Source organism: Typopeltis vanoorti, chromosome 4, assembly GCF_054136105.1.
Source record: "Typopeltis vanoorti isolate ZY-2024b chromosome 4, IOZ_Tvanoo_1.0, whole genome shotgun sequence".
Taxonomy (NCBI): Eukaryota; Metazoa; Arthropoda; class Arachnida; order Uropygi; family Thelyphonidae; genus Typopeltis; species Typopeltis vanoorti.
In genome coordinates this window covers 114,007,399-114,033,059 of record NC_143552.1, presented here as the reverse complement: position 1 = coordinate 114,033,059, position 25,661 = coordinate 114,007,399, and the positions used below count along the sequence as shown (strand labels likewise).

Genomic DNA, 25,661 nt, shown 5'->3' with positions numbered 1-25,661 from the left:
TCCTGTTGGAAACCAAGGGTTCTAGCACAGTGTCTTGATACACTTTGGCAGAGGTTTTTACCCCTCTATTGCAGAAATGCAACTTGGATACTCACTGATATATAACCCCCCACCACCACCACCACCACCACCAAACTATCACGGGCATGAGGTGGTGACCTTGCTGAACCCTGGGTGCTATGTGACTATATCTGGGGTATATACCCAGTCATTTTGGGTATATGCCCTGGATCTTCCCATCTGTGAAGAGGAATATCTCTGTGTCTGTTGTTCCTGTACCACTGGAGAAATGCCTTTAATTTTATCACCCTCTTCCGCATAAGTTGTGGTTTAGGAAGTGTCCAGTAGAACGACGATAGGCTCTCACCTCCAGGTTATCGGTTAGTACACATGACGATGTTCTCTGTGAAACATTCATCTCTTGCAACATCACTTTCTATCTTCTCCCAGATTACAGCAGAGGCGTGTCTTCACAGCCCTCACAATCTGTTGTGTCTTGATGCAGCGTGCCCGACCTGTTCTTTGGCAGTCAGATGCATCTTTTGTATCATAATGGTTAATAGTCTGATACAAACATCCTACTGATCTTGAGTGTTTTCAGTGTTGAAAATAATGGATGGTTTCATCATTTCAACTTTGTGAAGTTCTATTATAGCTACACACTTTTCATAATCTATCTACTAATAAATATGATAATGTTGGTTGCATACAGCACCACGAATTGAACCAGGCTCGCACAATTCTGTTGGCAGCACAGGAGCGTGCAGAAATTCTAACAGTATTTATGGCAGGACTGTGTATTATATATTTTATGATATATTGCTATTTTTAAGGCACTTCTTCTTGTAACATATCACCTAGAGGAAGACCAAGATCTATGTGGATTGATACAGTAAGAAGTGGCTTAAAAGACAGGAATATAAGATATAATAATATTAGAGTCTTGACAAATGAATTGGTAGGAAAATTGTTGATAGGAAACTAGTAATGGTGTAAGTTTTTCATGTTATATTATCATAATAACCTGTATACTCCTCTGAGGATACATAATAGAAATTTGATGAACTTGATTACCCTGTAAGTGAAACACATCCTTTTGCTATAGTCACCACTGAACACACAAAAGTCAAAGAAGAAGTGTTATTGTTGCATTAAATTAAGTACAATGTCCTTATTTCAAAGTAACTGATGAGGAAAATGTATTTATCCATTTATACTTCACTAATTACAGAAACAAATTTATGTAATGCAAATTTCAACAGACAGTATTTTTTCTTTCTTTTTTATGACTTGGAATAAGATGTTACATTTGGGATTTTCAGATTCACAAATACTATTTTTAGAAATAGAAGTCTACCAAATTGAAACTGGTATGCCAAAGGGATGTGTTATACAGTCAAATGAGTCTCCTCCTCATATGTAACTTGTGTGAAACACATTCTGGCATGAACATGTTAACCTTTCAGGTTACTTGTACTACAAAGTTAAATTAATCATAAAATATTTCTGCGAATGATGCAAGTAGTCAACTCTAAAATAAGCATGTGGTCACACACAGCTGTGATACTCTTGAAGGTTGGAGCAGTTCATTCAAACAACAAGCTATTTTACAGAATTAGTCAACATTAAAATTATTACAACATGCATTAAAAATGTTTTTGATTTACTAAAATACCAGTATAAAACACTGAATTAGTAAATTCTTAAAGGAATTACTGTAAATTCTTAAATTGCTCTAGTTACCAGTATTGCAATCACTAGTAATGCAAGTGGTTTCAGTTCTCTTTTATTTTTTTCCTGGCTTCTTCCCCATGTACATAAATTACTTCCTCTCACTGACCTCAAACCCTTTCCATAGTTTTATTGATGATAATAACACTCTCCATTCTTTCTACTCATACACTGAGCCTTAGTGCTCAAATGGCTCATCCTTCAAAATGTTCTACAACCAACATCCTAAACCCTGATCTTTGTTGGCATACCTGATAAACTAGTCACAATGCTTCCAAAACACAAATTTGCCATTTTTCTCACTAAAAATACCTTAGTTCTTCTTCCTATTAACTTGAACACTCAGCTCAAAAGTTAAGATCAGATCTCTCTTCTTAGAATTAGAGTTATCCCTTGCCTTTCCTGACACAAACACATCACTTCTATATGAACACAGATATTGCTATGGTTTAGCAAAACTTTATTAAATTTCTAGTATTTAGACTACATACTTCTAAGCATAAATAGATTTATTACAATAAAACAGTATAACCTGACAGGTTTCACAAGTCATCAGACTTACATCATCAGGGATATAAGACTTATATAAAAAAAAAGACTAGAAAAAAATTAAACACAGCAGCATACAGAAAACAAACCATAACCAGAGATCCTTATGTTCCACTTCACACCACCATCCATTACAAAAGATAGGCATGATAAAAACGTTATGGAACAGAACCTACAACATTTCCAGTACATCAGAAAAAAGGAATGAAGAATTGCATTATGTTAGCATACGCTCTCCATCGATGGGCATAAATGGAAGATGGTTAACAGAATTCTTGATGTGCCTCTGACTGCTTCTTCAAATAAACAAGATTTCAAACATGCAATTACCTTATGTCAAGAATGCTATGGACAAATTGCAATATTATTTTGTGATTACAACATTGAAGTGACTTTTTTCCCGATGTGTAAGATTTTGAGGTTCTTATATCCACCAAAACTTCTACATCCTGCCATAAAGAAACCAGGAGTATACAAAACTCATTGTTCTTGTGCATTTGCTATGTAGTCTTGATGGAATAGTCTGGATTAGATGCATGTCGGAACATGTAAAGGACATTGAGAAATATGAAAGCACAGATTAGGATTATTAACCTTCCACATGGCAAATTCATGCCACCAAAGTAGTTTGGCAAAAAAAGAAATGCCATATATAAGAAAATTTAAGGAGGCCTCAGAAATGCTCCATACCATTACACAATGTAACAAAAACCACTGTTTCATCCTACACCAAGTTGGATGAAACAGTGGTCTGCATTCATCAAAAATTTAACGACTGTGGAACTGGGATATACAAGCTGTATACCACAGAATATGATGATATCAACAACTAGCATTGTCCACCTTAGTTAACACAATTTTTTTTTTTTGTCACTCTGTTTTATATATACTACTGTTGAAGTTCTTATAACATATGCCACGTGTAATTAATTTTTTCTAGTCTTTTTTATGCAATTCTTGAATCCTTGATGATGTAAGTCCGACAACTTACAAAAATAGTTGGGTTGTATTGTTTATTTCAATAAATCTGTTTACGTTTAGAGACATTGTCTCCATACTGTAAACTTAATGAACACACTTCTATATCACTGTTGGCTTCCAAAAAAAATTTGTCATTCTTATTTGCTCAAGATGTTACTTTTCATGTCCAGTTACTTACTCTGTACAAATCCCAAATCTGCCAAACCTTGGAATACTCTCACATTTGGGGTAGTGCAAAAAAAAAAAAAAAAAACTGTCTTTAAAAATTCTTGATACTGTCTAAATGAGCACAGTTTGGCTAATTGGCAATCCCTCTCTCTCTCAGAAAGTTTCCATATTGTGTCTATATTCCATATTAATTTGATGGATGTTCCCCACCATGTAGTCATTTGCTAAGCTGCCATATAAATAGCCACTGTTTATTATTTTTTAGCTATATTTTGCAACAAATCTCTCCCTCTCTTAATAAGTTTTTTCCAAATCACGTCCATCATGGCTGGTATATTTAAATTGCTAAAGCAATTTAAATATACCAATTTATCTGATATATCCTGGAAAAAGATATATCAGATAAATAATGCAGGACAATTCTTGTGTCCCACTATGGGCAAGGGCCACACGATAATTTGTCCCTGCCCATGATGAGTATGCTAAGAAAAAAATTCAGTTTTTGTGGAGGCATTGCCAGACACATACATTTATGCATACTTCAATTAAGCTTTTGTTCTTTCTCAGGGATATCTGAAGTCACAGAAAAAAAGTACTGTGACATAAGCAATTAAAAATATTGCTATTAAAGTCAGCAGTTCAAAATAATATGCTCACACAAGACTTGTGGAATGTCATTTTCTGCTTCTGTTCATGCTTTTTGCTATATAGTAATCAGTGTAGTCTGAAGTATTGCAGTCTCTAATGATGAAAGTTCATGCATTGTCCAGATGCATACAGTCTTTTTTGAATTCAAAAGAGAACAGATCCTTAGTTGCATCTTAGATGTGTTCGTTATGCAAGTTCAGTGGGTCTCCATGTTTTCATAGCAATAGGATTGTGTGTCTGTGTTATACGTGGAAGAAAGTCAAGCAAAATATGAGATGGTTTCATATCTCTTTTAATGAGGGATGTCAAGTCCAATTTTACACTTCACTCATAATATACAGATATCATTCTTTTATGTATGAGCTGTAGAAACATGACAGTGATGATAATAAAATTGTAGACACTTTTTTCAAATGAATTATTATCATTGTTTATATGGGCATTCCATGGAGTCAAAAGACTCAGCACAGGAGACCCAGCTATCCATTAATGCAGTACCTATCATACATATCCTAAAACCTGTTCACTGTTGGGTGCTCACAACCACTTCTGGCAATCCATTCCACTCATTCACCACTCTCCAAGTAAAGAACTTGGTCTGCACACACCCATACTAACCAACCACACTCTTAGAAAACTTCCAAGTGTGACCACTGCTCCCCATGTAATGAAAAATTTCTTCTGTGTCAATCTTATAGTTTCCCTTTAGTAAGTTTCTATCATATCCTCTTCCCTCTGTCTGGCAGCCAAACTCTGCAACTTACACACCCTCAATCTATCCCCCATAGGGAACATTCCACAGACCTGTCACCAGGTTGGTCACTTGTCTCTGAATCCTCTTCACCCCCCCCCAAGAAATAAGAAATGCAAGGTGCCAAATCTATGCACAGTAATCAACATGTGGCTGAATCATTGCCTTATAAAGAGGAATAATAATAACCTCTCTATCTTTACATGTCAGTGTGTTCTTCAGCCTTCAAGTAATCTTGTAAGCTATTTTGCCAACCCTTGCAATATGTCTTCTGAATTTCAAATCTCTATCCACCATCACTCCCAGATCCCCAGCCTCATCAGTTTCTTGTTAATACACCGTCACTTCTTTTTTTATTGTTCCAGAAAATGATAATATGTGGAAGAATAGGTGTATGACCTATACATCAATAATTATTGTTATAAATATATCATAGAGTAATCTCTCATAGAAGAGTATTTGCAAATTGAATAATTTAAGAATTGAATATAATAAATTTAGTTTAATCCTTTATCCAAGTGTAAGCAAACAAAGTTTGCCCCTGAAAATATCTTCAGGACTGAGGTAAGGTAGTGCAACTCCGAGCAAAGGTGGACCAAGCTCTCATCACTCCTTGTCTCAGTATCTCCCATAATGCAAAGCACATCTCCTTGCAGATATGTATACTGCTATGCATTAAGGGACGGGCCACTACCCAGACTGGTTTCAACCTTTATTGAGGTCTTGTCAGTGGGAGGCAGACCCAAACGTGGAGATACTAAGGCAGAAGCAATAGGAGAGGTCATATTTACCTATAGGAGTTGCCAACAGGTGTACCGCCCTATTAATAAGAAGTGAATAACTGAATGAATATGAATTATATGGTACTGTATCAGAAATCATTTGAACATGCACGTTTCCCCATTTGAAGGCTAGATAAATGAAGATCACTATAGTTAGTATCAGTCACATCAGTTAATTTGAAATTTTGTTATTTCAAAAAAAAAAGTTTCATAGACCTTAATTGTCTTCTGAAACTAAATGAAACGATTTATTTTCATGTGTAGTAATCATTTTTCGTTTTTATAGATGTGTCTGTGCTTGTTCCTGATGAATTAGACCTATCATTTTTACGAAGTACTGGTCTGCTTCCTGGAGAAGAAGAATTGCCAGATCAGAATCCTTCAGTTGCTTCACAAGAGCCAGGTAAAATTCTATTATTATTTAATTTGGTCATGAAATTTTTTTTTTTGTCTATATTCCACTGCATATTTAACAATGATATAAATAAGATAATAAAGGGTATTTTTAAGTGAAATATACAGAACTATCAAAGCATTCCATATTGTACATTTCAGGTTTTGTTAATTATTTCATTTCTTAAGCAAAATTTATTGTATGACATCTCATTAAAAATGATATTATGATAAAGCACGTCATAAACTAAATAACTGGTCATTGTGCTAATCATCATACTTGAATGTAATATCAACACCTGCCTTGAACCTTTAAACCAGTGGTTCTTAACTGGTGTTCCCCGGACTGGTTACAAGTGTTCAGTCGATGAAAGATGTCACATGACACAGTTCTGAGTGTAATTGGCTACTCTGATCCTAACAACTGAAGACTGCTATGCACGTTGACTTCTAAACCAATAGAATATTGTTTATAGGTACTATTTTTAATGTGTAAAAATTTAAACATATTGGAAGAAAATATTTCAAGTTACTTTCCTTCCTTAAATACACACAGGTATGACTGGATACGGAATCCATTTGGCACAGTTAATACATCAAGTTGTGAATTTTCATTATAAGAAGAAGAACAACAATTAGTTGCCTTGTCAACAGATCGAAACTGACTCTGAAACAACTCTTGAAGAATTTTGGATTTTTTTCCAAGCCGAATATACACCTTTCTCCACAATGGCACTGAAAATTTTGTTGGTTTTTGACTTCATATTTGTGTGAGCTCGGTTTTTCAATACTAACCAATATAAAAACTAAAAAGCATGAAAGACTTACTAATATAGACTTTTGCTGAAATCTGCAAAAAGCTGACAAACTCGAGTATCGCATTAAAATAAGTTCCATTTTTATAAAGGCAAGTCCATGCATATTTTTTATTGTTAGCTTTATGACCCCCTAATGCTTTTGATGTTCCCCAAATTTTTCTTATAATCAAAAGTGTTCCGTGACTTCGAAAAGGTTAAGAACCACTGCTTTAAACTCTTACATCATTACTCACTTAGACCAAAAATGAAATTGAAAACATTCTTCTTGAGAATGCCAAAATGGATTGCATAATTTCAATGTCTAGGGTTAAATGTTATCCCAAAAGTCTAAAAACAATGAGGGAATTGATGTTCTTTTCCTCCTCCTCAAGGTTTAGACATTTGTCTTCTGGCTTAACAGATCTTTCAATTTTTGCAGCTGGTGTTCCTCTCTCTCTCTCTCTTTCTTTCTTCCTGTCCCTTTGGTCTATATTTATCCATTTCTTTTGGTAGCCAATATCTTTCCATGCCAGCATTATTATTATTATTATTCATTGTCCTTTTAATTGTTTCACAGATGAAATTTCTTTATTTTTTTCATCTTTATCTTTTAGATATGTTATCATGCAGCCTAAATGTGTCAACTCTTATTTTATTTACTATAACTGTTTTTGATCTAACATGATCTCAACCTTCAACTACCATGACTTTTGTTTTCTTTTGTGAAATTTTTAAATTGTATTATTGACTTATTTTGTTTAATTCATAAACTGATTTTCAAAGATCATCTTCATTGTCTTGTAATATAATATGATTATCTGCATACAACATTGTATTGATAATCTGAATCAGTCTCTTTTCTTACTTTATTATTTAACTGTAATTTTGTATCTGTATATACACTTTGTATAGCTTGTACCAAATTTAATGGATATCCTTGTTTTTTCATTATACTGCATAATTTTTCTCTGTATATTTTATCAAAAGCTTTTTCGTACTCTATAAAGGCTAAATGAGTTTCTAAATTTAAATTCTCATATTTTTTGAATAATTTGTTTTAAAACATAAGTATTGTCTGTACACAATCTTCCATGTCTGAAACCCTTTGGTTCTTCTGGAAGTAAATTGTTTGCAATATTTCTAAGTCTTTTATTCAAAATTTTACTGTAATTTTTGTGACCTGTATTTAATAAACTTACTCTTCTATCATTTCCACAATCATCTCTATCTCCTTTCTTAAATATAGATATAATCTTAGCTTTTGACCAATCTGATGGAACCTCACATTTCCTCCAGCAGTGATTTCTTCATTTTAAGAATCTTTGATGTAAATAATAATATTATTATTGTTATATTATTATTATTTTTATTATTATTATGTGACACCTCCAGGGAGTCCAAAGACTCATCAAGGGAGGGCACCTACTCTATGACTCTCCATCTTCACCACTCAATCCACCAACTACAGTGAACCTCATCATCTACACCAATGCCATCTACTGCCCACCACCATCATCACCACTAGTATTTTCACAGACAATCATAAACATCCATGCCCATGGCAGGATTCGAACCTGCAACCTTTTGGCTGGAGAGCAGATATGCTAACCACTTGGGCAACCAGGCCGGCATTATTATTGTACAGTATCTCCATTGCATCCAGAGACTCATTGTGGGAGACCAAACTAATGATTATACACACAAAAGCTATCATACCTCTCCTTAAACTCATTTACTGTCAGGGAATTCGCAGCTATTTATGGCAATCCATTTTCCACTCATTCACCACTCTCCATGCAAGAAATCTGGTCACACCCCCACTAACCACACTCTTACACAACTTCCACGGATGGACCCCTGGTTCTTTGACTATCACGTCCCCTCTTTTCCACCTATCAACTAAACTTTGTAACCCACAAACCTTCAACCTATCTTCATAGGGAGCATTCCACAGACCTGTCACCAGCTTAGTCGCTTGGCTCTGAATCTTCTCTACCACCTCCTGGTCCCCAAGAAACCAGGTGACTGAATCATTAGCCTTATAAAAAGGAATAATAACTTCCCTGTCTTTACTTGTTAGTGTGTTTTTCAACATCCAAATATTCTCTACCATATTTCCAAAGTCCTATATTTATGCCATCTAATGTAGTTGCTTTTTCTATTTTTTGATACCTTTATACTGCTTCTCTTAATTCTTTCAATCTAATTAATTCTATATGAACCGATGTTTTGGTCAACATAATATGGAATATACCAAAATTTGCAGTCTGGTCGCTCTGCAGCAACCAGATCCTGTGCCTGCACCTTCACATCAAGTTGTTTAGCATTCCTAGATATATTCTCCAGCCCAATCAATTTCTCCTTCTTAAATTCTTTCTAAAGTAAATTATTAATGTTTGTCGTTTACATTATAAGACCTATCACCTAGTAAGCAGTTTCCAGTGTAGATTCCATCAATGTGAATCAACTCGGAATTGTGCTTATGTTACTTACCTTGTGACAAATTCCATGAAAAAATTTGGGGATCCTAGTAGTTGTAGGTATTACTAAGACGTTTATTTGGTTGGGTTTGGCAGAAATGTCTATTAAGAAAGCTCTCACCACATGATCTATCTTTTGACTTTTGCAGCTGGGTTAGCTGCTTTTTATCTAGTTGTGCGTAACATGCAAGAGTGGTGAGCCTTTATCCTTAAACTCTAACCTGATCCTTTTCCTTCTATATATACATATCAATGTGTATATTTTCCTTTTGACTATGCCACTAAATATTAGATATACACCCTCTTTCCAAAAAGAAACCGAACTTTTGATAGAAAATAAAACACAGGTCAATTATAATTATTCAAATCGTTTATTTCAATCAATATACTCTCCCTCAGCTTCAATACGGCGTTTGGCACGGTCAATTAATTTGTTAAATGAGTTTTTTTATATCGGTTTTTGGGATGCTGTTGAGGGTCGTGGTTACTGCTGCTTGAACGTTTTCAATGGTGTCGTATCACTTTCCTTTCATCAGCAAATGAAGTTGGAGGAAGTGAAAGAAGCCCAGGGTGCTAAATTAGGTGAATATGGCAAGTGATCCAACACACAAACTTGGTTTTTGCTCAAAAACTGTCTCACAATGTTCGAACGATGAGATGGTGCAAAAGTGACCAGCTGCCTGCATCACGATATTCATGCCATACGCAATGAATTCTCGCTATCAATCGCTTCAAAACTTCGAGATAAAACTCACCACTCACCATTGGCCAGGCGGAATGAATTCTTTGTGGATAATGCCCTTCGAATCGTAGAAACAAATCAGCATTGTCTATACTTTTGACTTCTCCAAGCGACTTTTTTTTTGGGGGGGTGCCCCTCTTCTGGTGGTCTCCACTCAGCACTCTGGCACTTTGTTTCGGGCTCATACTCAAAACACCAAGTTTCATCACCAGTAACGATCGTTTCAAGGAAGTTTGAATCCTTACGAGTGGTTTAATGAGGTCCTTGCAGTGTTCAATTTGATACATTTTTTTGGTCATCAGTCAACTTGTTGGGAACAAATTGTGAATTCAATTTACAAAGGCCCAAACTCTCAGTCAAAATGTTGAGCACAGTTGATTTTGGAATCCCCAATTCATCTTCAATCAATCTCATGGACAATCTTGTGTTTTCTTTGATGAAATCATGCACTTTTTGGATGTCAACTTCTCGCAGTCCAGTTTTTGGACGGCCTGGCTTTTCGTCATCCTCAAGTGTCTCACGACCACTTTGAAATCACTTAAACCACTCGTAAACTTGAGTGCGGGATAAGCATTCATCACTGTATGATTTTTGAAGCATTTGATGCATTTCAGTAAAACTTTTACCAAGTTTAACACAAAAGTCAATCGCAGCTCTCTGTTTGAAACTCATTTTCCGACTGTTCGTCAAAACACGCTGTCACTTTTGGACTATAACTTGGCTTCTAATGAAACAAATGTCATAAACAGTTGATTCGACAACAAAAAGATAAAACAGGTGGCGCCACTAGTTTCTTCTATTTTCGAAAAGTTCGGTTTCTTTTTGGACAGAGGGTGTAATTCACCATTGTTTTTTATGTCCATGTATGTATATGGTGAATTATATACATTAGACAAACATTTTAATATATAAAAATACAATTATAAATACAGAATATAGAGTTAACTAAATATTATGCAAGTGCCAAAATATATTTAAGATGATGTACTCTGTCATGTATCATACATATATCTTATTACATTGGATGTCAAAAGCACTCATGCTGATCAGTTTCGAATTATTAATAGTAGTATTATTAAGAGAAACCTCCAGGGGAATCAAGGACTCATCAAGGGAGGCCATACATTACTCACACCAGCTCTTATAGCTTCTTAAACTCATTCATATTAGATGCACTCACCACTTTCACTGACAAGCTGTTCCACTTGTTCACTCTTCTATGCAAGAAAAATTTAGCTGTCATCTCTTTCTTAACCACACACAACTTCTATGAACATCCCTTGTCCTCTCTTCCACCTTCCACATAATGAAAAAGTTCATATAATGATATACTATAACACCCTTTTAGAAGTTTATGGGCCTCTATCATATTGCTTGTCTTTCACCTGGTAAACAGGTGAAAGAGGAGTGATGTGATATAGGGATTATGGTATAATCTGCATGCTATAATCCCAATATCATTCTTGTAACTCTTCTTTTTTATCCTTTCCATGGCTTCTTCATCCCCTCAGAGCCTAAGCAAATTTGCACACAGTAGTTGGTGCACTCATATCAGGAATGTTACTGATGCACATGAATGATCACGCTGCAGTTATCATCTGAGTTATATATACAGGGTGTTCGGGATAAATTTGACAGTTTCGTAAGGAAAAAGAAAATCTTCTTTGTATCTATTAAATTTAATGAATTGACAAAAAAACATTACAGGCAGAGTTAATTACAATACTATCAACAAGATTTACTCAAAATAACCACCATTAGCATCGATCACAGCTTCAATTCTGCTTCGGAACCTCGAACAAGCTGATGCTACAGTCTCCCTGGGAAGGGCCGCAAAAACTGTTTTAATTTTATCCATTAACTGGGCTTTTGTATTACTGGAAGTGCGATTGGTGTCTTTTTCAACTGCGCCCCATACAAAATAATCCATAGGGTTAAGGTCTGGGGAGTTTGGAGGCCAAACATTTGGACTGGTGAAGTCGTAGAAATTTTCAGACAACCATTTTTGACTTTTCCCAGAGGTGTGGCAAGGGACCGAATCCTGCTGCCATACATACGGCCTACCATTGGCTACCCTTGTTATCCAGGGCTTGACTACAGTTAGCAACTCCACGAACAAAGCCCGAATTCCAATGCCAGGGTTCTTCAACACCTGTTCCTGCAGATTTGCGAGGAATTCTGCTGTACGAACGCAATCAGATCGTCTGCTAGGGATCTTTCTTCTTGCTACATCCTCGTAGTCACCATTGCAAGTCTCTAGTTCATGCCTGATTGTTTTTACTGTATTCAGGGAGCATTGGGCAGCAGTCGTAATATCCTTATTTTGATGGCGGGCACGAATCATCATGATACAAGTTATTCTCTTCCATGATTCAGGTGGGTTCCAGCTATCCATCCTTTCTGACATCTTGTATATGAATGAAGAAGGGTCCAAACTTTTAAATGAAGAGAAGTGTGTGTTAATACATGTAACTTACGGAAAAATATAATTAATTATAAATATGTCAAATTTATCCCGAACACCCTGTATATATATTTGCAATCTTAACTCTGACCTTTTTAACTTTTTATCCACCATAACTCTGAAATCCCTAGCCTAGTCAGTTTCTCCAGTCATAATCCCAAATTTCATCATGGAAAACTGCTTAAACTGAGGCTTTCTAATGTTGAATTGATAGCCATTATCATTTGCCTTAGTTCCAGCCTATTCAAGTCATACTCTAAGTGATGTACGTCAGTAACATTCCTGATTGCCCTTATCATCTTTGCATAATCAGTAAACAATTGAATATCTCCCATCTTGTCTTTCCCTCATCATGTATCATTAATGCCTAGATCAAATAACAGTAGTCTAAAAACTGATTCCTTGGAAACACCACCCTAAATCAGGCAGACTCAACCCCCCCCCCCCCCCCACACACACACACATACCACTTTATGATACCTGTTTGTCAGTCTCTTATTCCTACTTTCAGTATGTTCTAATCGTGTATCTAATTTATTCAACAGCCTTTCGTGTAGTATCCTGTCAAATGGCTTAGAAAAATTCAAGTGTTATATAATAAATTTAGTTTAATCCTTTATCCAAGTGTAAGCAAACAAAGTTTGCGCCTGAAGTATCTTCAGGACTGAGGCAACTCGTGGTAAAAGTGGATCAAGCTCTCATCACTCCTTGTCTCAGTATCTCCCATAATGCAAAGCACATCTCCTTGTGGACATGTATAACGCTATGCATATACATGTCTGCAAGGAGATGTGCTTTGCATTATGGGAGATACTGAGACAAGGAGTGATTGAGAGCTTGGTCCACCTTTACCACGAGTTGCCTCAGTCCTGAAGATACTTAAGGCGCAAACTTTGTTTGCTTACACTTGGATAAAGGATTAAACTAAATTTATTATAGTGTATCCATTTCCTTTATCCAACTCAGCTATAACATTATTATAAAATATGAACAAATTATTCAGACATGTCCTCTCTCTCTTTCTAGTAAACCCATTTCAATATTGTGAATTCTTACTAACTTTTCTAAAACCTTCACCATCAACCTTTCAACAAACCCTTGTATGATGGAACTATTGTGCATTCTTCCATATCTGTAGGATCTTACCTGAACTAAGACTCAAATTATACAAGTGAGACAAGAGCCTAATTAGTTCGTTGGATATTCTTTTAACACACAGTATGATATTCCATCAGTCCCTGTTACTGAATTTTTGTCCAGCTCTAGAACCTCATTTTCATGCACCACAGTCATCAGCCATTGTAGTGGTAGCACTGTTTGTTCCATATTGCATACACCAAGTTGGTTGGCATTAGTGAATAATGAGCACTCGTTATTTTAATAATCACTTCTGCTTTGGGCATGAGGACACCACTGTCTAGAGATGTGCCGAATAGGTTTCCTTTTGGCTAATTTGGCATGTTTTTCAAATATTCAGCTTTAGTCAAATCATTAGAAAGATTTGGCATTTGGTCAACTGGCAGAAAAATTCCTGTTACATTTGTTGTTATGAAGTATTAAGATTTGTCTTAAAATATATAATGGATAATCTAAAAAAATAGGGTGTAGATGACAAACAGGTAAAGTCTTTGCATTATGCTATGGAAATTATTGCATTGGATAACAGGCTATACTTAATTTTTCAAAAAAAGAAGAAAAGATGTTGAAGATTGAGTAAATGTATTCCTCAATACAATTTCTCAGAGAAAATTTCTTTTGGCCATGAATAGTTGAAAGTTTGATTTATATGAAGATTCCAAATTTGCAAAATATGCAGACCACAAAATATCTGGGTGATACAGAAAAGAGAACGTAAGTATATACATTATGATTAATCATGTAAAAATTCAAGCATAGCAATGAATTTATTAAACAAAACAATGAAATTGAAATATCAAGCTACAATGCAAGAAAAAATTAGCAGTCAGAATCTAAAGGAAATCTTTCAAAACAACAAACTATTTAAATTTAATGGATAATCTAAAATAGGATGTAGATGACAAACAGGTAGTATTTGCATTATGCTATGGAAATGATTTCAATGGATAACAGGCTATACTTAATTTTTCAAAAAAGAAGAAAAGATTTTGAAGATTATTAAGTAAATGTATTCCTCAATACAATTTCTCAGAGAAAATTTCTTTTGGTACCACTTACTGGCATTTCATCAAAAGAGTTTTTTCAGAAGCTGGAAATATTTATGAAGAAACCAGGTGTAGACTTCTCCCAAAAATGTTGAAAAATTCCTTTTCCTACATCATAATTTATTGCAAATTAATTTTGATTAATAAATCTATAATTATTCATTGCTGAAATGCCTATTTAATATACTCTCTAGATAACAGATAGAGGTCTTAGCTTAAATCAGAATTTCTTGTTCAGAGTATACAAATTATTGGATAATAAAAAAATATTCACAAAAACATTCCATATCATCCTGAATGCAAGAGATTGAACAAATCTATAAAGCAAATACAGTAGCCCTCCCCCCCTTATCTGCAGGTTTGCTTTCTGCAGTTTCAGTTAACCCCAGTCCAAAAATATTAAATGGAAAATTCAAAAATAAACAATTCATAAGTTTTAAATTGCATGTCATTCTGAGTAGCATGGTGAAATATTGTGCCATCTTGCCCAGGACAATTCATGTCCTGGACGGGATGGCACGATGTCCAGCGTATCTATGCTGTACTGTATACACTACTTACCCATTAGTCACCGCTGATAAGGAGGCGAACTACTGTATAAAAATTAATCCATTGATACCCTTTAGTTAGTTAGTCTCGATTATCAGATCGACTGTCATGGTATCACAGTGCTTGTGTTCAAGTAACCCTTATTTTACTTAATAATGGCCCCAAAGTTCGAGAGTAGTGATGCTGGAAGTTCGGATATGCCAAAAAGAAGCCATAAAGAGTGCTTCCTTTAAGTGAAAAGGTGAAGGGTCTTGATTTCAAAAAGAAAAGAAAAAAAAATCGTGTGCTGAGGTTTCTAAGATTACATTCACATAATTTTATTACAGTGTATTGTTATAATTGTTTTATTTTATTATTAATTGTTGTTGTTAATTTCTTACTGTGCCTAATTTATGAATTAAACTTTATCATAGTTATGTATAGAAAAGATATATATTTTGATAGTATTCTCTTCCACTCATGGCAGGTTGAGTTCCTCAAAGATGAATTTTTGCCATTTCTTTCTGTCTGCTGTCTTTTTATGAAGTTCTATTATGGAGTTTAAATGGGTGCTTTCTTTAATGTTGTCAATCCATCCATTTCTTTCTTGGTCTTACTTTGTAGGCTTTCCTTCAATTCTACCATTTAATAATATGATTGGGTAGTCTTTCTGGGTTCATTCATGAAACATGTCCAAACCAGCTTAGTTGGCTCTTTTTTTAGTGCTGTAATTATTGTTTCTTTAAAGTTAAGTTCTTCTCTGACATTTTTATTTGTTTTTCTTTCTGCCCAGTTTGCTCTATTGATTTTTTTTTCGGCATTTCATTTCAAAAGCATTGAGTTTATCCGTTTCTTTTTTTCTTAAGATCCAGCATTCTGAGCCATAGAGTACTGTGGGAATTATCATTGTTTTATATATCTTTAATTTGGGTTCTTTGCTTAATCTTTTATTGTTCCATATTTTTGTAGTCTGCCCATTGTTATCCATCCATTATTGATTTTATGTATGATGGTTGAAATAGTCTAGATATTCGGTGATCATTGATCCTAGGTAATTGAACTGCTTTACTTGTTCTATATTATTGTTTCCTATTTTCATTTGGATTGCTTCCCTTTTTCTTCCTATTACCATTAGTTTTGTTTTACTAAAATTGATTTTCATATCATATTTGTTACTTATGATGCAGCTTGGTCATGATATTTTCTAATTTTTCTTGGCTGTCTGTAGTGATAATTATGTCATCAGCATACTTTAAATGTGTTATATTTCTTCCATTTACAGTTAAGCCTTCACACATCTGTAGTTAGTTCTTCGGCTGCTACTTCTTTTAAGTACAGGTTGAATAAATATGGTGACAATGGACAGCTTTGCTTGTCTGTTTCTATGTTTTTGTAATTCACTATTGTTTGTGTTTCTGAATAGTAATTCTTGATACAATTTAATAGGTATTTGTCAAACCCTCTGTTTTCTAGAATTTTAATGAATTTGCTTCTGTTTATTGAATCAAAAGCTTGTTTGAAGTCGATAAAACAGCAGTAGAGTTTTTTGTTTTTGTCTCATAAGATCTGCTAATCTGTTTAATGTGAAAATTACATCTATTGTGCTTCTGCTATTTCTAAATCCTATTTGCTCTTCTTCCATCTGTTCTTCATAGGAATGTTTAACTCTGTTTTGAAGAATCCTGACGAATATTTTATAGCAATCGCTTAGAAAGTATAGTTAGTGCAGGATCTGACATTATTATTTTTCATTTGTTTGATTGCTCTATGTATTTCTTCATTTAGTATGTCTTTTGTGTCAGAAGTTTCTTCTGGGTTGAAGACATCTTGATCTATGTTTTCTTCAGCTGCAAATGTTTCTTTAAAATGATTAGTCCATATTTCTTCCAATATTGTTTCATGGCTACTTGTTGTGGTTCCATCTTTTTGCAATATTGAAACTGGGTGAGTATGTTCTAGTTATCTCTTTAACTATTTCATAAATGGTCTTGGAGTCATGTTTTTTGTATGCTTCTTCACATATTCTTGCTTTTTTCTTCTAAATATGTGATTTTTGCTAATCTGCATTTTTTGTCTATTTCTTTTTTTCAAATTTTTGTATAATGTTCTATTTTCTTCATTATCTTCTTTTGAGAGGTTAGTTTTGGATATTCTTTTTTTCTCCTATAAGTCAAAAATCTCTGGTGTAAGCCAATCTTTATTTACTCTTGTCTGGTAGCCCAGACAAGAGTAAATAAAGGTGTTTTGTTGCTGTTTCTTTAATAATTTCTTTACCTTTTTTCCAAGACTCCGAGACTGTATCTAAAGTTAGATTATTTAATTTTTCTTTTAATGTTCTCTGATAGTTAGATCTTGTTAAGCTGTCATTGAGTTTTGAGATGTCTTATCTTCTTTTGTTTTTTGTAGTTTATTCTCTTTCTTTTGAAACTGATTTTTAGTTTGGCTGATAGTAGTTCATGGTCTGTATCCATGTCAATCTGTTTTAATGTTTTGACATTTTGGAAGGAATGTTTCCATTTCTTATTAATGATTATACAGTCTATACAGTTTTTGATTTCATTGTTTGGTGATGTCCAGGTGTATTTGTGTTGTGGCCCGTGATAGAATAAGGTATTTGTGATTAACAGTTGATTTATTTTGCAAAAATTAATCAAGTCCTCTCCTCTCTCATTCATCTCTCCATGACCAAATTTTCCCATTACTTCTGCTTTATCTTCAGCTTACTGACTGATCTTTGCATTAAAATCTCCCATAATAATCAGGATATCTCTTATACTTGTTCGCCTGATTTCTTCTTGCAGTTGTTCAAAAAATTGGCTGTATTCTGTTAGATCCTGAATTGGAGAGCTTTACAAGTAAATTCCTTTATTCAGGATTTAACATGATATTTACTACTTATTAAGGAGATATCTACACATCAGCTAATAATTATGGAGTATTATTTTATGTTATGTAATAATGTGTAGTCCATGTGTGCCATATAGTGAGAGTTATTCCTGCATAACTGAAATGAGAAGCAGAGAATTATGTGTCAAAATAGTAAGAATTGTGTAAGGGAATTGTTAAGTTATTTGTAATTCCCATTTAAGCTATCTAGTATATTACGAAATTCTGAGAAAAATTATAAGTAGTAGTCCAGAATAATTGCGTATAATCTGTACGAGTCGAGCGTAGCGATGGAGGCTATACCTGCGTGGAAAATGACGTCAGAATGGCTACCTGGAATAATGTAACCTAACAGATTAGGGAGAGAGTAGGATCACCCAAGGGGCATGAACGATGAGGTTCTTGGGTGAAAACCACATCGAATAAAGGGCGCCCGAAAAGGTTGAATAAAAGACGAAGCATGCCATTTTTACAGGGCTTTTTCCTTTTGGTTCCTGGATTCGAGTTTTAGGAGGTTTTGTCAGGGAGTTCGTGAGAGAGTGGTGGATCGACTATGGTGATGACGGGCGGCTAGTTCTTTTCTTGAGAATGCTTGAAGATTTCCAAGCAGAGCTGATCGCGATATGACGGCCTATGCAGAATCGAGCCTTAGAAGAATGTCCCATCGGAGAAAGTTTCCTGCGGAGCGGTAGACAGCTCGCCACAGTCGGGAACAATTAAAAGAAAAGCGTAGTGCATTGCCAGGCAGAAAGACAGCCGAAGAATATACAGTAAGGTAACCCAGATCTACATGAGATGGCGACATGAAATCTGAAAGGATCCGGTAATGTAAAGATTTTCATTCAATGTTAAATATTGCTTAGAAGAACAAGAAATTTGTGTGTACTGTAAACTAAAGGACACTAGTAGAGAACTTTTAAGTGAGAATTGATTGAATTAATTAAGACCCTGTGGAACAAACAAGAATTGTTGATAGGCAGTATTTAGATTGAGAATGGCTAGGCTTGCTTAATGAAAGTGTTCAATGCATGTTCTGTGAATAACTTGTGAAAGGAATTATATCCTAGTTGTATTATGCTTACACTTAATCTTATCCTTTCGTAATTGAAGGATTTAGCATACTCTGATTCATTGTGATTTAGTACGAGCCTTAACTTAGAGTAAATTTTGATCCATTAAATAATTGAATTTTCTTAACTGTAAATGTTTTATGTTTTTCCAATAAACATGTTTTGTACCTTATACCTGAGTTTATGCCTGACTACAAATTCAAACCACCACTTATAAAATAGAACCTTACGGCTGGAAGGAATTTAGATATAATTGCTTAAGTGAGATTCGAGTCACGACTGTTAACTGAATCTGCACAGCGCTAGCATGAGATAAATTATTGTGTGTGTCCCTTTTGAATTTAGAATTATTTCCCTGAACAAGAGTCTCCTCTGTTATAGGATGTTAGCTGGCGCAGCATAATATAAATTTTGCCAATATCCAAAGAGGAGATAAATCTGAATTAATATTTTCAGGGCACGACAGTAGATAGAAGGAGGGCTATTTAGAGGTGGAACAAGATATAATATAGGAATAACAATATATATAACAATGACGCAGCGACATTACAATTCCTCCTTCATGTGATTTGTCCGGGGCATAAATTTCTATTATTTTTATATATATTCCTTTTTCTTTTGCTTTGAATCTTACTGAGATGATTCTAGAGGAAATTGATCGTACATCAACTATTGAGTTTAGGAGCCATTTTTTAATGATTAGTACTTCACCTTCTGTGATGGTTATCTTTCCGAGGATTCAGTATTATCTGCAGATGATGGGGGGGGGGGAACTACTGTACTTTTCACCTTATCTGATACTAGAGAAACAGATTGGAATCTTCTTACTGCTTTGTTTACTTTGCATTCTTCTGTTCATAGCATTAAGGAAAGCCTCTTTATTTTATGTGGTTATGATCCTCTTTCCCTTTGGATATAAATAATTTTCTTCTAATTCTAGTTACAAAAATATAGATAAGTCTTTGGTTAACATAGCCTTTAAAGGAATGCAGAGAACCGACCAGGGCTTCTGACCTAATGTCCAATCCTCACCTTCTCGTGGTGCACCCTGTTAGGTATCTACCTGGATACTGAACGAACGAGGATGGTCTGGCAATTTGGGATTAACCAACCAAATTGTATTCTTATTGGCTTAAACCACAATATAAAATGATGGTACAACATGACACAATCTCATGCCCGTTGGGGATCGCCCAATTTAACAAGGCCCTCATTGTTTTCGCCAGGAAAACAATGAGGGCAAACAAAAAACCAGGGCAAACAGCGAAAAGTCAGCTACTGGAACAAATCCTGAAGCACACCCCAACTCAACATCACCAGAGTTCAAGATTGGTGCTATCAACATAAGAAGGCTGAATGGCAAAGAAATTAAACTAGCTAAGGATATACTATAAATTTAAAGATACCAAGAAATTATATACTTGGTTTAATCCTTTATCCAAGTGTAAGCAAACAAAATTTTCTCCTGAAGTATTTTCAGGACTTGTGCAACTCATATAAAGAGGCTAAGACTTCACATCACTTGCCTTAGCATCCAAAAATGCGTTACTTCAACCTTAGTATCACCTCTGGGTATGGCTCCCACTTAAGAGACCTCAATAAAGGTCGAAACCCGTCTGAGTAGTGACCCTTTCCATAATGCATTGCATTATACATGTCCGCAAGAAGATGTGCTTTGCATTATGGGATATTAAGGCAAATGATGTGAAGTCTTAGCTTCTTTATACGAGTTGCTCCAGTCCTGAAAATACTTCAGGCACAAACTTTGCTTGCTTACACTTGGATAAAGGATTAAACCAAGTATATAATTTCTTGGTATCTTTAACTTATTAAGGAATTGGATAAGTACCAGATCGACATAATAGGGGTGACTGAAACAAAAGACAAAACTGGTGAGATCTTTTTGAGTGTACAAACTGTTATATTCAGGCAATGAATGGAAGACAATATCAAGTAGGTTAATGTGGGCAAATATCAGAATGGAGAACTGGACAATGAGACTTATTTGTGCCTATGGTCCCACAGAAGGTTCTGCTAAGGTACAAGTATGAAATTTTTTGAGGCCTTAGAGAAAGAATGGACACAATGAAAAATGAAAAGTTGATTGTTGTTGGGGATCTAAATAGCAGAGTAAGAAATGATTGTCTGACATACAAAAATGAAAATTTGGAGAAAAGAGAAAAGCAAATAATAATGGCAAATACCTGTTGGATTTCTGCTCAGGACATGGAATGGTTATTACTAACACAATGTTCCAACATAAAAATGTGCACAAATTCACATGGATAGAAGAGGCAAGGAATACGAAAAGTCTCATTAACTATGTTATTGTTGATAGTGATGTTTTCTCACTGGTGCAAGACACTAGAGTATACAGAGGATATGAAATTCGGAGTGATCACCATTTAGTCTTGAGCAGGATAAAATTGAATTTCATATTGAAAAGAAGAACATGTAAGAAAGATTTAAGGCGAATAAAAGTTGAGCAGCTCTCAGATGTAAACTGTAGACTAAAATACATAAACGTTATTCAAGAAAAAATGAAAGAGTTTGAGAACAGGAACCAAACATTGGAGAGTCAGTGGCAAATCCTGAAAAAAACATTGATTGATTCAGCCAGAGAGGCATGTGGTGAGGTTGTCTGCAAGTATAGAAAAATCAGAACCCCATACTGGACACAGGAAGTTAAAGAGGCAGTGATGGAAAGGAAGAAAGCGTATCAAAAGTTCCTGGCAAATAAATCAGCTTGTGCTCTTAGAGAATACAGAGACAAATGTAAGAAAGCTAAACACTGTGTAAAACTAGCTAAACAAAAGTCATGGAAAGACTTTGGTAAGAACATAGAAAATAAATATCAAGCAGGTGACAAAATATTCTGGAGGCTGTTGAAAAAGCTCAGAAATGGAGAAAAGAGTGAAAGGAATTAGAGATGATAAAGGTGACATGAAAACTGGTGAAAAGGATATCCTTGATGTATGGAGTAATTACTCTGAAAAATTGCTAAATGAAACTAACAGTGATGACAGCACAGTGATAAAAAACACTGACCAGGCATGCAATCAGGAATACATATCCATGCTTGAAATAGAAAAAGCCATCAAAAACCTGAAATGTGGAAAGGCAACAGTAGTAGATGATATTTGACCAGAAATGCTCAAGTATGCAGATACAAAAGTTTTACAATGGCTGCACTATATAGTTCAGAAGGCCTGGACAGAGAGAGAGAGAGAGATGAATTCCAGATGTTTATAGTAGAGTTCTCAAAATACCCATATAAAAAAGGGAAAATAAAACTGAATGTGAGAATTACGAGAATTACAGAACTATTTCACTACTGAGTGTTCCTGGTAAGATTTATGCAGGTATCCTAGAGAAACGGTTCATAAGGATTGTGGGAGGAAAGCTTGGTGAAGAAAAAGCTGGAAATTATTCCAAATAAAGGCTGTCAGGATCAGATTTTCACTTTTCAACAAATAGTTGAGAAATCATGGTAATATAACAAAGATCTGTATTTAAGTTTTGTAGATCTGGTACCAAGAGAAAATCTATTCAAAATGCTACAGTTGTATGGTGTTAGTGTGGCATACTATCAAGCTATACTTTGTCTTTATTTGAATTGTAAGTCAGCAGTTAGAATTGAAGGAAGTACAGGAAGATGGTTTAATGTTAAATCTGGTGTCAGACTAGGATGTACATTATCCCCTCTGTCATTCGTTATCTATATGGATCACATTATGAAAGAAAGTGGTATTAAACCTGATATCAAAATTGGAGATGTTAATCCTGCTCTTTACTTTATGCAGATGATGTTATACTTCTAAATAAATCTAGTACAAGTCTGCAAGACTCCCTGACTAAATTGAATAACTTGTAATAGATATGTTATGAAAATCAGCAAATGCAAGACAAAGACAGTGAAAATAGGCAGAAGAATTAAAAATATCAACTGCATTGTGTTCAAAACACTAAATTAGCTGTATACAAGACAGTGTTCAAACCAATTTTAACTTGTGGATGTGAGAGCTGGGTTAGAAATAAAACACTTGACCAAAGACTAGAGACCACAGAAATGGTAGTCCTGAGAAAAATCTTTTTTTTCACAATTTTAATTAATGCACTGAGAGTTTTTTATGCAAAATACAGTTTTCTGATATGGGATTGCTACACTATTGAAAAAGCAGATGTTCTTGGTTTCCGCCTGGTCTTTGAGAATCAACAGTTTTCAGTGAAATCTTAAAAGCACTAATAAAAGGTGAACATGTGACAGCTTATTGTTATTATTTAGAGAGATCCCCAGAGAGTCAGGGACTCATCGAGGAGGTCACATACTACTTGCACCAGCTATCATACTTATTCTTGAATTCATTCACACTGCTTGCACTAACAGCATTCAGTGGCAATCCATTCCAATCATGCACCACCCTATGAGAGAAAAAATTCTGGCCTTCATCCCCCCCCCTTTCTTAGCTGCATTCATTCTCAGCTTCAGAGTGGTGACTGATTGGACTGCATTCCCTGAAATTGTGGTGAGTGCAAAAATGGTGAATGTATTTAATTCAAGGTATGATGATATGTTCATGTGAGAGTGAGGCTTCCCACGATAAGTCTCCTGCCTCCATGGAGATCTGGTGATGATTATAATAATAATAAAGATATAGAGAAATGGGAAGTGCACATATCTGGCCTAGCTTATACTACCATTGAAAAATATTGGGTATTTTGGCAACACACAAAGAATGCCATATTTGCAGCTATGTTTGTAAATTCAAGAAGCTGCTGAAATGATGTATATTGTCCAACATGCAACAAAATTAAGTTCATATTTAAAACCAACTTTGGTCAGTTTACATTAAAGACCCAAGAAGCTGGGAACTAGTTATGATAGGTATTATATAGTGAGACCAACAATGAGCTGCATGTTTGATATCTCAGCACAATTTTCCCTATCAGTTTAACATGTGGCTCATGAAGGTAACTCTATCATTGAAGGTTGTATCCTCATAAGCTCTCAGGTCAGCTTCAAAGCTGAGTTTCAAATATTGACTTTGAAATATTGAATTTTTAATATTCTTTCATTTTATAATTATATTTTTCCAAATTGAAGCCTTCTATTGTTAAACCATCATAATTTGCTTATCTTCTTATTTTTTTTTATCGTATTAGAGGAATTTGTAGGGTATGTGTATGTAGATACATCAAGTAATGCGGTCATTTTTTTCTGTCTATATATTTTTGTTTAATATGGTTGGATTGTCTTTGTCAGCTTTTTAACTGCAGTTTTGGAGTTATTTCTTAAGGTGGTCCTCGGAGACTTTTCTAGTTAGATTGCTTTTAGGTGGCTTTGTGTGTTGTAATATGGAGAACATCTCAAATCTGATTTATTTAAAATAGGAGACAAAGTCTTAATACTTCAAGAAATACATATACTTTAAACCCATTTAGTAGAGTAATGTAAATGCAATGGTGAAATTTAAATCTTTCGATAATATGTCTGTTTTCAAACATATTGAAATTATAGAACATGTCAGAAAGATTTATCACTTTAACTAGGTTATCTTCCTCTTCTTCGTCTATGATCTCTTATGCTTTTAAGCGTCGAGATTTCCATGCCGTCCTGTCCAAGGTTTGTTGTTTTGCTTCTTTCCAGTTAATTCCCTTCTTTTCCAATTTTTCTTTAATTTCCTTTTGCCAACCTTTCCTGGGTCTGCCTATGTATCTTTTTCCTATTTTCTGGCTTTCGTATACAGTTTTTGCTATTCTTCCTTCTTCCATTCGATTGAGATGTCCAAACCATCTCATTTGGGCTTGTGTTATGAATTGATTCAGAGGTGCAACTTGAAGGCTGTCTCTTATGGTTTGATTTCTTATTCGGTCTAGTCTTGTTTTTTGTGCCACTTTCCTGAGATATTTCATTTCAATTGTTTGTAGTTTATTTGTGTTTCCTGTTGTTAAACACCAAGACTCGCAACTGTATGTTAATGTTGGTAGAAACACTGAATGGTACACTGCCATTTTGGTATTTTGGGTGATTTCTTTCTTATCTAGGAGTGGGCCTTTTATTCCATAGAATAGCTTTGTTCCCCCCTCTTATCCTGTTGTTAATTTCTGTGTCTAGTCTACCATCTTCTTGTATATATGATCCCAAGTATTTAAAGGAGTGGACTTGTTCCAGTTGGTGATTCTCTATTTTTATTATGTGTTTTTGTTGGTTTCTAGATATGATCATTGTTTTAGTTTTATTTATATTTATGGTCATATTCCTTTTTTTTGTTTCTTCATACCAAATGTTGATATTGTACTGCAGATCTTCAGCTGTATTTGCTAGAATCACTACATCATAATCATCTGCAAAAGCCATATGTGAAATCCTGGTTTCTTTCAGTTTCCTATATCTTAAGTGGAACTTTTTTGTTTTTGTTTGGCATGCCTTTAAAATTTCATCCATTACTACGATGAAGAGAAGAGGGCTGAGGATACAGCCTTGCCTCACTCCTACATTTGTTTCAAA

The 25,661-nt window shown here is 34.8% G+C and overlaps 1 protein-coding gene across 2 annotated transcripts in view; it reads left to right on the top strand.

Annotated features, from left to right (window-relative positions):
* Positions 1–25,661, top strand: part of Usp5 (ubiquitin specific protease 5) — a 362,226-nt gene that overhangs the window by 255,233 nt on the left and 81,332 nt on the right. For both annotated transcript variants that reach the window (XM_090391427.1, XM_090391426.1), the window contains exon 16: positions 5,897–6,013. In XM_090391427.1, the coding sequence (XP_090247553.1) occupies positions 5,897–6,013 (117 nt within the window). The remainder of the gene's footprint in view (positions 1–5,896; positions 6,014–25,661) is intronic.